General features: G+C 56.7%; 2 protein-coding genes across 2 annotated transcripts in view; one reads left to right on the top strand and one right to left on the bottom strand.

Moving 5' to 3' along the window:
* SAMD4B (sterile alpha motif domain containing 4B) overlaps positions 1 to 3,532 on the top strand; it is a 43,440-nt gene extending 39,908 nt beyond the window's left edge. Inside the window, exons 9-13 of the mRNA XM_075537645.1 lie at positions 17 to 135; positions 631 to 829; positions 997 to 1,120; positions 2,590 to 2,673; positions 2,863 to 3,532. Of these exons, the coding sequence (XP_075393760.1) occupies positions 17 to 135; positions 631 to 829; positions 997 to 1,120; positions 2,590 to 2,673; positions 2,863 to 2,891 (555 nt within the window). The 3' untranslated portion in view covers positions 2,892 to 3,532. The remainder of the gene's footprint in view (positions 1 to 16; positions 136 to 630; positions 830 to 996; positions 1,121 to 2,589; positions 2,674 to 2,862) is intronic.
* Positions 3,533 to 5,093: 1,561 nt separating this feature from the next.
* Positions 5,094 to 12,007, bottom strand: PAF1 (PAF1 component of Paf1/RNA polymerase II complex). Its single transcript, XM_075537646.1, has 14 exons — positions 11,687 to 12,007; positions 8,770 to 8,799; positions 8,479 to 8,571; positions 8,083 to 8,204; positions 7,927 to 7,993; positions 7,640 to 7,741; positions 7,448 to 7,553; positions 7,292 to 7,360; positions 7,078 to 7,181; positions 6,876 to 6,992; positions 6,660 to 6,788; positions 5,881 to 5,986; positions 5,700 to 5,790; positions 5,094 to 5,616 (listed from the first exon to the last, which is right to left on the bottom strand). Exons 1-14 carry the CDS (start codon positions 11,731 to 11,733, stop codon positions 5,204 to 5,206), a joined length of 1,596 nt encoding a protein of 531 aa, XP_075393761.1. The 5' UTR covers positions 11,734 to 12,007; the 3' UTR covers positions 5,094 to 5,203.
* Positions 12,008 to 12,027: the final 20 nt, after the last annotated feature.

Genomic DNA, 12,027 nt, shown 5'->3' with positions numbered 1-12,027 from the left:
ACACCCCCGCGCCCAGGCTTTCACCGAGACGCAGAAGAAGCGACTGCTGTCCTGGAAACAGCAAGTGCTGAAGCTCCTCCGGACATTCCCTCGAAAAGCCGCCCTGGAGACGCAGAGCTACCGGCAGCAGAAAGGGTACATGCAGAGGGGCCTTCCCGCCACCTAGGCTGCTAGGCCGAGCAGTATCCAAAGGGCTGATGGGACCCTGGGCTGGGAAGCTAGCTGAGCTCACTTCAGGATGACTTTACTTAGGTCACCCAGTGAGGGCAGGGTACTGCCCCGAATAAAATCAGGGGCCTACTAGCAGAAGGGGCTGAGCTGGCCAAGATTACCACGTGGCCTCCGTACCTGGCCACGCCTTCCCCACCTGTCTGCAGGGGCACTGCAGTCCTTTCCTACCTCAAATGGTAGTCAAAATGTCACCCTTAGGGTTGGAGCTTGGGAGAGCTGAGGCTACCCACTTACCCCCATCTCTGATCCAGGGCATCCCTGGTCTAAGGAGACAAACTGGCACAGGGAGGTTTTCATGGAGGTTGCTGGTGTCTGGTTGGCGCAGTGGGGGCATAAGGAGCGGGTGGGCAGGCAGACCCCCATCCGCCTCAGTCAATAATGCTACCTTCTCTCTTACAGCTGGGCATTTGGCTCCAACTCCCTCCCCATAGCTGGCTCTGTGGGGATGGGGGTGGCCCGACGGACCCAGCGGCAGTTCCCCCTGCCTCCCCGGGCCCTCCCACCCGGCAGGATGGGCCTCCTGAGTCCTTCAGGCCTTGGGGGTGTCTCCCCCCGACATGCCCTCACCAGCCCCAGCCTTGGGGGCCAGGGCCGACAGGTGAGCAGGCTCTGAGAGGGGCTGACACTTCAGGGGTGGGTAGGAGAGAGTGTGTGTGCTCATGTCCGTGTCCTGCAGCATAAGAGGGAGGAGGTCCTGTGACCGGTGCCTCCACACCTAGGCCTCTGCGCCCTCACCACGGTCTCCTCATTCCCCGCCCCATGCAGAACCTGTGGTTTGCCAACCCTGGAGGCAGCAACAGCATGCCCAGCCAGAGCCGCAGCGCTGTGCAGCGCACCCACTCACTCCCAGTCCACTCGTCGCCCCAAGCCATCCTCATGTTTCCTCCAGGTGAGGCCCGTCCGTCGGTCCCCACTGCTTGAGCACCTCCCCACACACACAGCCCGCCTCCCTGCACCCACCTACCCAGCCTGAGTCTTCTCAGATGCTTGTTTTTCCTTTGCCTCTATTGCAATTTTCTCTCTCAAATCCTGCCTCCTCTCTGGCTTTGAATCTTCTTCCTCCCTTCCCCAACCGTCTCCACATCTCTTCTACATCTCCTCATCTCGGCAATTGAGTTCATTTCCTCAGTAGGGCAGGGGGTGGGCAGAGCCGTGAGGTTTCTGTGGGGAAACCCTGACTGACTGGTCCAGGCCAGTCCACAGCAGCCCTTTGAAGACCACGAGCACATCAGAAGCAGGGGGTCTCGGCTCTGTCTCATCCTCTCCTCACTCAGCCCAGAGATAGGGTGTCTTCCGCAGGCATGAGCTGTCAGTGGCCTTGAGCACCGGTCCTGGCCTTGTGCCAGGCACTAGAGGCGCAGAGACAGCTGGCCAGCGGCCTCTGAAAGAACCTTCAGATTTGCTCAGGGCCCGAAGCCCTGAAACGACAGCGGGTTGCAGGCACTGCACCACTGGGAGGCAGGGCCCAGCCTGTCACTCTAGTCTCAGCACAAGGCCAGGCACCTGTCAGCTGCTGTGAGGTGATGGGGGAGCTGCCGGGCAGAAGGAGAAACACTCTTGCTGGCCTTCCAGCTCCTTCCTGCCAGCCAGCCCCACACACGCCCTTCTCTCCCTCCCGGCGGGTTTTCTTGGCGGTGGCTTAGTCTTTCTCCCATGAGCCACTAGGTGGCTTTGAGCCACCCACTTCTCTGTGAGCAGCTGAGCACTTCACCATTGTGCCACAACCAGCTGAGGCTCAGGGACCGGCCCAGATGTCTTTGTCTTTAAATGTTTTGAAGAAGGTGAGGCATCCCGGGGGATGGCTCCCTGGGTGGGCGATGGTAAGAAGTGGGGCAGGGGAGCTGGGGAGAACCTTTAAAGCCAGGGGAAACTCACCCTTCACCTAGCAGTGGGGGAGCCCAGGCTGTGGCCAAAGCTGGCTGGACTGTGGCCTCCCTAAGACCCTGGCAGAGACAGCTGGAGGACAAGTTTCCTGCCTGCAGCCTGGGTTTTCCCTGTGGACCCAGAGAGCAAGTCCAGGGGCGGGGGGGTGGGCATGCAGGTCTTACTTAAGCCACTATTCCAAGGACTAGACAAGTCATTAGTCAGGGACGTGGGGCAGAGACCCAGGCCGCACCCAAGATGACAGGAGTGTCGACCTTGGAGGGGGCCCCAGGAAGCCCCCTCTGGCCTTCATATAACTTCCCCTGCCTGCCAGCAAGGCTTCCTTGGCCAGCCCTCTGCCCTGTCTCTGTCTCTGGCCTCTTTCGCACACGCTTCCTCTCAGCTGAGCCCAGCCCCACCCATCCCCATCTTCCCGTCTTCCTGGCTCCCCTTGCCACTCCTCTGCAGCCGGTGCCCTCTCCTCTCTCCGCGCAGACTGCCCGGTCCCTGGGCCTGACCTGGAGATCAACCCCACTCTGGAGTCCCTGTGTCTGAGCATGACAGAACACGCCTTGGGTGGTGAGCATCTCCTCTTCCCCTGACCCAGCTTCATCTCTGAACCGAGCAGCTCAGAGTCCTGAGGGGGCCCCCGGGGAGGCCAGACGCCAGGGAGGGGGAGGGCCTGACCAGGACCACAGACTCCCCAAGCATGTCTGTGGGGCCCCCACAGCTCCTGATCCTCCTTCCTCCCTCCCTTTCTCACCACAGATGGGACAGACAAAACCTCTACCATCTGACGGGACCCACAGCCCAGCGCACCCCTAGGCTCCCTGGGCGGCGGGCGGGACCAACCCCCAACGGGCTTCTCGGCAGCAGCGAGAGGAGGGGCTGGCTCGACTATACATTCTGATATTTTTCTACTCTCTCACCCTGTTAACTCTTGTTCAACATTGCCACCGCCTTGGTCTTCCCAGGCCCACTGCAGAATCTCTGCTGAGGCCAGGAAGGGGTGGGAGGCAGCCAGAAAGGGGGGGCGGGAACAGGCAGGGACTGGCCAGCCTGCTTACCCCTTCTTCCCTCCCTCGTCCCCCACCCATCTGGCCCAGGCCCATCCTGGCTGCCTCTAGACCACTGACCACCTGCCCCTCCCCAATGGAGCAGGGTCCTTCCCCTCCCCCACTTCCCAAGACAAACTGCCCACTCCCTGCGGGAGGGGGCTCCCCCTAACCCCCCCCCCCCGCAGCTCAGAAACCTGGCCTTGGGGAGATGGGAGTGGCTGAGAGCCCCTCTCTGCTCCTACTTCCTCTTCCCTAGCCCCCACCCAAGAGGACAGGTGGTCCAGCCCCTCTCTCTCACCTCCTTTGGCCCTGTTTATCAGAGGTTCGCAACCATTAATTTCATAGGCCTATTTAAGATACATATTTATATAGTTCCTTAACGGTTTTTCTCTGGTCATTTCCTCATGTTTAGAATCCCCAGGCCTCTCTCTCTGAGCCAAGTCAGTGGCAGGGGGTGCCTGAACTTTACCAGGGGAGAGGGCAGAGCCCCCTCCTCCAAACCTCCCTGAGCCCCTCCAGACCCCCTGCCCTGGCTCCCCTAGTTGCAGAGGCTGAAGGCGAGGGGGCTGGGCTAGCCAGTGAGGTCAGGAAGTCTGTTGCCTTAACGTTCCCTGCCCCTCAGCCCGCACCCTCTCTCCTGCTAGGAGTGGCTGCTGAGAGCCTTGGAGGGGGTGTCAGTATGGGAAAGGGGACTGTTTGGTTTGGGGTTTCTCCCCCACCCCCACCCCCATTATGTCATGACCTCACTTGGGTGGAACACTATAGAGGAGCCCCCAGGCTGTCACACAGGCCTCTGATCCCGTTCCCACTGAGGGGTGGTTCTAGAGACCTAGGGGTCCAAACGGGGAAGCCAGGGTCTCCCCTTCTTCCTAGCTCCCTCTTCCTTCTCAACATCCCTCCTCCCCACTGGGACATTCTCAAGCTTTTCACACCGAAAAGGAAAAAAGTTATTTTTAGATACATTTTATGAATAACTTTTGTTATGAATATGGCTGGTAACCATTGTGTATGTTATTAAAGATACAAAATGTTGGGAAAAAACAAAAAAAACACCAAAAAAATAACAAAAACATGTAAACCCACCACCTCCCCTGCACCCTCATTCCTAGACCCCCAGCCCTCCTTGTCCCACCCTCCTGGTCTGTGGCTCTCCCCCAGCTCTCGCCCAGGGAAGGGGAGAAGCCAGGGCGGGTGGCTCTGGGGACCTCCGGGTCCTCGCCTCCTCTCCCAGTGCCGGGCTGGGTGGGGCGTCAGGGTTATTTATGTACCTCTTGCACACTCATCAACCTATGCAAGCCCCCCACCCCGGCCCCTCCATGTTTCTGTGCCTTTGCTCATTCCCCCCACTCCCAGGGCACCTCCACCCCCTCCCTCTAGCCCCCCAGATGCGGGAGGGGCAGGGGCCACCTTGTTTGCTAGCAACAGGGTGTACCTCGTAGGGGACCAGCACCTCCCTCCAGCCGGCCCCATCCTGCACACTAACCATCAGGATGGGCTGGCTCGGCGCCCCAGAGAAGGCAGAGGGACACCCCCCCCACCCACCCAACAGGAGACCGGAGCTGGCCCCATCATCCCTGACAGCAGAGTGCGCAGGACGCAGGCGGCCCCACTCTGATGGGCAGGACCCACCCCTCCTCCAGCCCTGCCCCCCCTCCAGACTTGACCCATGCCTCCCCTCTTGCCCCAGCCCCATTGGCAGAATCAGCTTTGAGTAACTGTACGGTTTTGCGCGCTGTTGAAGAAGACTTATTTGTTGGAGTTTCACTTGTTAATGGTCTGGGCTTATTTTGGAGAAAAAAAAAGAAAAAAAACTAAAAACAAGGATTCTGACCTTTGTTTGGCTACTTTTGACAGCCCAGGGCTCTGCCCCTGGGTCTTCGCTGGGGACTTTGACCGTGGGGGTGGGGGCGGAGTGGAAATGAAGCTATGGGGGCTGGAAGGTGGGGAGAAAAGTTCCCTTTATTAACAGCAAAAGTGGGGGTGGGGTGGGAGCAAACAAAGCTAAGAGCTTACACACTGACCACAAGACCAACACTTTGGTGACCAGCCCCTCAGTCACTGTCGCTGTCCGCATCACTGGAATCCGAAGGAGGGGCTTCACTGCCATCCTCCTGGGCGGAGTGCTCACTGCCACTGGGGAAGGGGCTGGCACTGCGGCTGCGGCTCCTGCTCCGGCGGCCGCCCCCTTCACTGCCACTGTCTGAGTCATTGTCACTGCCGCCAGCCCGTGCTCTGTCATCGTCCTCAGAGTCAGCGTCATCCTCCGAATCCGCGTCACTGCCAAAGATCTCCTCCTTGTCCCGAGCAGCCCGGGCCTCGTCCTCACTACTCTCCTCGCCGCTGCCGCTCTTGTCACTGGCCTCCTCCTCCTCCCGCTCGCCTTCCTCTGGCTCGCTCTCGCTGCCCGAGCGCTCGTCCTCGCTGCCCTCCTTCTCGCTGCTGCTGCCCTTCTCCGCCTCTTCATCTGTGAGGGAACCAAGGGTGAGGGGCCTCCATCCCTGCACACGCCCCTCCTGGCCCCAGGTGGCTCCGCTCCCACCAGCTTACCTGAGCCCCCAGCAATTTTCTCCTCTGCCTCCATCTCCTCCTCCTCCTCCTCCTCTGGCTCGTGGTTCTCCAGCTGAGCTTTCCGTGCCTCCTGCAAACAAGAAGGGTGGGCGTCACTGTCAGTCAGGCCGCTGTCCCCTAGTCACTCCCACCATCCCTGTGGGAGCCTAGGGCTGCTCACCTGAGCTTCCAGCTCCTTCTCATTCATGTCCCGGTGCTTGACCACAAGCAGGGCGTTGGTTCCAGACTGCACCCCAGCCTTGGCCCGACGCTTACTGAGGCGGACCCTGGGGGGAGGGGGGGCGTGCAGAAGATGAGTTAAAGCCTGGAGGTGGGGATCTGGTTGGCCAGAGTACACGGAACAGAATCAGACATGAACTTCAGGGTCTGAGAGGCCACGGGTAGCAGCTCCCAAAGTACCATGTTTTAAACTGAATTCGTTATCAAAACCTCTTTGAATCTGGGCTTAAAGCTTTTAGGAACTAGAGCCAGCTGTGACTGAACTAACCACCACCACACAGGACTGACAGGCTGTGGAGCAGGGGACCCCTGGAAGGAGCAGAAGCTCCGGCACGTCTAGCCTGGCAGCACCCAGTGCTGGTGACATGGCTTCCAACACACCCTCTGGTCACTTGCCCAAGCACCCTAGTATACCAGTAAACTTTCAAAATTACCAGGAAATGAAGGTTGGCCTGGCAGTTTCCAGCAAGTCACATATCAACGCTCTTGCATGGGGTGGGGTTGGGGGCTGACTGGACAGCTCTAGTGCCCCCTCAATGGTCCAGCCCACTCCCATCAGACATGAAACCAGCTTGCTCACATGGGCAAGGAAGCCTTTCCTGCTCTGGTTCACGGTGCACAGAACATCCTGAGAGAGCAAGGATCCCACGGTGGCCATCATGCCCCAGGGGCGTGAGGCACTCCCTGCCCAAGCTCAGCCCCCGGAGCAGAGCCGGTTACCTGGTCTCCAGCTCATTGTAGTAGACGCCATCGCCCTCTCGGAAGATGAAGAAGTAGTTTTCCTCGTAGCCCTTGCTGGCCTTGTTCTTCACGTTCCAGTTGTACTCCCGAGCGATCTTGTAATCATACCTGAAAGAAAGGGGACGATCAACCCCACGCTGCCCACTGACAAAGAGACCAGGCTTCCCGACCCTCAAACCCAACCCGCGCACATACACGTCATCAGGTGCATAGTCCATCTCCTCCTCCTGGTCCCGCTTTCGTTTCTTTAGCGTCTCTTCCACAGGCAGGAAGTAGGCCACGAACTGGTTCCCTTCCTCATCCATCATGCCCCTGGTTAGTGGGGAGACACAGTCATGAATTGGGAGGACAAAGGAGCCATCAAGGAGCACTACACGGTGGGCAGCTGGGCCCTGACCTGATCATGGCCTGAGACATCATCTCCAGTGCTGCTGCGCCGCTGGTGTCCTTGGGGGCTGGGTCTGAGTCAAAGATGACCTGAGCACAGGGGTTGATCCACATCTGGGGAGACATAGGGGGACAAGGGGGAGCCAAGGTTATATTGAGATGGCAGGCTGCCTCCAGAAACCTCACTTCGTGGCTGTCCTGTTCCCCCTTCTGCTAGGGCTGACCTTAAAGTCTGGGAAGACGGGCATGACCTCCACTGGCGTCACCCGGGGCTTGCTGTAGTGCTGGGAGATCTGGTGGAGGAAGAAGAGGAGTCAGCAGGTGGCCAGGCTCTGGAGCCATACCCTCCTTGCCGGACCGCAGGCCAGCCCTGCAGTTACCGACTTCTGGGCGTCCTCAAAGGTCTTCTCAATGGCTGTGATCTGGCTGTCCCTGTCTTTGTATATTTCCTCCTCAGTGAACTGCTGCTTCACAGAAACCCCAATCCTGAGAGGGACGAGAACGCAAGTCTTTGGGGGCCACTAGACACCCCTCAAAATCTTCCCCCCTCCCTCTACCCAGCCATAACGTACTTAACTTCAGGCTTCTCATTGGAAATACCGTAACGGTTGAACTCGGTGGAGATGTATTCTGTCTTGCGCATCCAGGGCACCACCTTAGCATGCTGCTGGGATCTGGGGTCAAGGATCCAGCCCTTAGGACCTCCCAGCCCTCCTGGGTGGAGACCCTACCCTGGCCAATCCCCAGCACTCCCTCAGCACCACCTTAGCATGTTGCTGGGGTCAAGGATCCAGCCCTCAGGACCTCCCAGACCTCCCTACCCTGGCCAGTCCCCAGCACTCCCTCAGCACCGCCTCACCTCTTAGAGCTTGTGGGGGCCTGAATCTCCTCTTCGAGAAGCTTCTCGTCAGCCAGATCTAAGAGAACTAAAGGGCAAGAGAGACGGGAGGTCCCAAGAGGGGCCTGGCCCAAGCCTCTGCTTGCCTAAAGAAGACCCTCCTGCCTCCCCACACACCATTGGGGTCGATGCGGTAGGTGTCGGGGTTGATGAGGTCGATGGTGACCCCCAGGTCTGGCTCAGTCAGTAGGTCATGTTTGTGTTGTTTCTCCAAGGACGTCGCTTTGTACTGGACAAACCTGAGTGGGGAAACATGCCCATGAAGAATTTGGCCCCTTATCCCTGCCTCCTAGAGGCTGCGCTTCATGTTTCTCTCCAGGGAGAGGGAGAAACACGCACACATGATCATAAGACGCGCCCCAGTGGAAAAGAGACAACACTTGCTCCATTGAAAGGCATTATGTACCTACTATGAGCTCTCCTGGTTCTGAGACCTGGCCTGAGAGACGAAGGTCCTGCCCTGAAGGAACTCCCCCACCCTCACCCCACCCCACTCCCTCATCCCAGTCTCACCTGTTCTGGTCGAAAGGATAGGTGATGAACTTGGGGTCGAAGGGGATGTCAGGGAGGCTATTACAGTACTTGACCCGGCAGACCACTCCAGACCTGGGGCCAAACAAACCAGGCAAATTCACTATCATGGAGTCAATTCTAATTCACAGCCCAGCATGTAACCTTACCCACTACACCACCAGAGTTCCTGACCCGGGGACACACCAAACTCAATATTGAATCCTTGCAGGCCCACGTCCCTGCTCCCAGTTCCCACTAGCCCAGCCCTTCTTGGAAAACAGTGGGGCTCACCTCTCTGGCAGAGTCCGGTGGGAATTGGGCCTGGTGAGAAAAAGACAGAAAGATGGAAAGATGGGATGGATAACAAGTAGAAAGGAAGAGAATTAAATGCATAATTTTTATTGGAAGAGGTGGCTCTCATTTTTATTTTGTTTTGTTGCTTTACGTTTTATTGGCATGCGATTCATGTATCATACAATTTAGTAATCCAGTCATACTAAGTTGTATAATTCATCACCACAATCCATTTTAGACCATGTTTTTTTTTGTATTCAATATTAGCTGCCCCCTTCCCCATAACCTCCCCTGCTACACCCCAAGAAGCCATCATCCAGTTACTGTCTATAGTTACCTATCCTAAATTTCTTACACAGAAACACAAACACACAAAAGAACAGCAATAACAAAGTAAAACAAACAAAAAAGCAGAAAGCATTAAAAATGACAAATTTGTAATAAGTCAACAGGCAGATCAAATGATAAGGTGCTAAATTTTAAACTAACTGCAGCTGCAATAATCAAAATGCACTCTGCAAGGCTGACCTCTCTGGTCTGTGGTCAGAGGGGATTCACTGCGGGCTTGTGGGATACAGAAAGGCTTTCCCAGATTGTCCCCCGCAAATAAATGCCAAACCTAGGATGCTGCTTTCAATCCCTGGTAAAGGGTTGTAGCACATGGGAGGTCAGCTGCTTCAGGGGGGCTCTCCTCGAAGGTGTCAGCCATCAGACAAGGGCAAGCCAACTCCAGGATGACCAAATTGGGCTGCCATCTTATCACATGTGTACCCCTGGTCTCTCCCCTTCCTATTATGCGTATACCCCTAGATTGTCCCCCTCCCACTGCATGTATTACCTATGGTACAACCCCTTCTCGTTATGGTGTAACTGGGGACCTTGCATGCCCCATACATGTATAGAAGCCTTCATTAGAAATATACTTGCTCTCTCCGCTAGTCTCATCTTCCCTCCCACCTCCACGTGGACCACCAAGAGGAGTTGAGGTGAGCATCCTACCATGAATTGTGTCTGACTCCTTGATTTTACTCTCTCCTATCCTTCCTGTTCTTTATGACTTTACTACAATCTTTCCATAGTGTCACCATACAATTGCATCAATGGACCCTGCGGTTGTCAGAGGCTGGTTTACTCTGACAGGGGCTTAATCCACGTGCTGTATTTCCTTCACTTTTTTCCCCCTGAAACTACATTAAAATGGGTCAAAAGGGAGTTCAAGCGATATTACATTTTAACGTACCCACACCTGCCATAATAAACTGCGCAGTGCTCTGAGAAGGCTAGTCACATCCCTATGGTCAGAGGTATTCTCTGGAGTTTAATCCATGTGTGGACCCTGCAAGCTGTCATCCATGGCCTTCTGGGAACCAAGCATTTACAGTTTAAGCTCTGATACCATCCCCTCCTTCAGATTTGGGTTTTATTATTTCCAGTCCTTGGATCCCACGGGCTAGTGTGCTGCTTCCAGGTGGACTTAGTTGATGCCTCCCTTAGATGCTACTCATTCTGATGGCAGGGCACCGTGTTTCTTTCTGCACCACACCTCCAAGTGTTCGTAAGGACGTCGAGCATTCAAAACCCTTTTGGAGGAAATCCACTATCATGGAGCAGATACCAACTCCTAGCAAACCTACAAGGCAGAAGACAAATGTTCCTGAAAGGTATGTGAGGCTCGATCTTTTAAAAGCAGGCAGCCTCACCTGCAATCACACCCCCCGAAGTGGATGTAACGCTTGGTTAGCAATAAACGGGGTTCTCCAGCCTCCTGCCAGGTCCTGGAGCATCCTGCCAGGTCCCTACCCCACCTCGCCTCAGCCCATGCTGGCTCCTGGATCATGGCCATCCGGGAGGCGGGAGTCAACTTCTCTCTGTTCCCTCCCTGAAACACTCTACTGATAAAAGACACATGGCACTACGCCCTGGGAGCTGAAGTCACATGGACCTGCCCTGATGCAACCAGACCTCTGAAGCCGGAGAAGCCACGTGGAGACCCCTGCCAGCGCTGAGATGCGTACAAAGCCATTGGATCCACAAGACCTCCAACCCACTGGCCTGTGATCCTCCTGCACTCGGCATCATTGCATGTGTTTCGCGTGGCGTCTAGCCTGTCAATCAGGTCACACAGCCTCCCTCCTATCCTCTGCCTTCACCTTCTTGTTGACAAGCCAAACAGACAACGGAGTTCCGCGCCAGCCTTCCACCACCATTTTATCCACAAGACTTTTCACTCACCAGCCTTTGATGTTCCTGCATTCTGCATCACTGCATGTGGGTTTGTGAGTCTGAAGAGGGACTTATGGACTCGTACCAGACTTATGGACTGGATTTGGATGTTTTATTGATGCATGATTACTTCTTGATATAAAGCGCTTTCATATATATGTGTGTGTGTGTGTGTGTGTGTGTGTGTGTGTGTGTGTGTGCAGGCAGCCTCATCTTTCTTCCTCAGAGCAGCTGGTGGATTCAAACCACCGATCTTGAAATGAACAGCCAATGATTAAGCCTACGGCACCATCAGAGTACCAACCTTCTGCAGAAAGTATCTTCCAAAGCATTAATGAGTGTGGTCAAATACTAAATCCCTTCCTTCGGACTTTAATGAAAGAACCACGCATGGAGTCGTTTGCGAAAGGGGCCTCCAAGGTCCTTTTATTCAGAGGGCGCTCAAACGCAGTCCTGTTGGAAGGTCTCCAAACCGAATTCCTCAAGTGGGTGGCACAGCAGAGGGCCACAGCCGGGTCCCAAAGGAAACCTGGAGGCCACGCCCCCTTCGCCGAAGGTGAGCGCTCCGCAACGTCACGGGCATCCTGCCGGCTGAGGACGTCGTGGGCACACGATCGCACCGAGACCCCCCCCGCCCCACGGCCAACCAAACTTTAAGGAAAACGGAACCGCGAGGCGACGCGTCGCTTACCTGTGACCCTCCTCCCTCTGGGCCTGGGTCTGGATAGTGGGCGCCATGGCGACCAGGCGAAAACGGCCTCGCCGAGGTCCCGGCCGCGCCGCGGGGAGGCGCGGAGGGGCGTGCCAACTTCAGCCGACGCCGGGCAGGAGGCTGCGCCGGGCGGGCGCCGCTCCCCGTGGAGAGGGAGCGAGTCAGGATGAGGTGCGCTGACGAGAAGCGTTCCGGACGAGCCAGGGAGCCGCGCAGGCCGCGCCGAAGACGGACCGGCAGCTCCGCCTCCGCCGACTGCCTCCACGACGCTGAGGAGCCGACAGGTCGCCTCCCGCCGCAAGGCCTTCTGGGCAATGGAG

This window comes from Tenrec ecaudatus, chromosome 18 (genome assembly GCF_050624435.1).
Source record: "Tenrec ecaudatus isolate mTenEca1 chromosome 18, mTenEca1.hap1, whole genome shotgun sequence".
Taxonomy (NCBI): Eukaryota; Metazoa; Chordata; class Mammalia; order Afrosoricida; family Tenrecidae; genus Tenrec; species Tenrec ecaudatus.
This window is presented reverse-complemented; position numbering and strand designations above follow the sequence as displayed.

Bases quoted from the DNA above. Each gene is read 5' to 3' on its own strand.
- PAF1 (XM_075537646.1), bottom strand. From the start codon at position 11,733: ATGGCGCCCACTATCCAGACCCAGGCCCAGAGGGAGGAGGGTCACAG. The intron at 8,800-11,686 runs GTAAGCGACGCG...TTTTCTCACCAG, and splicing joins CAGAGGGAGGAGGGTCACAG to GCCCAATTCCCACCGGACTC. The intron at 7,182-7,291 runs GTCAGCCCTAGC...ATGTCTCCCCAG, and splicing joins CCGTCTTCCCAGACTTTAAG to ATGTGGATCAACCCCTGTGC.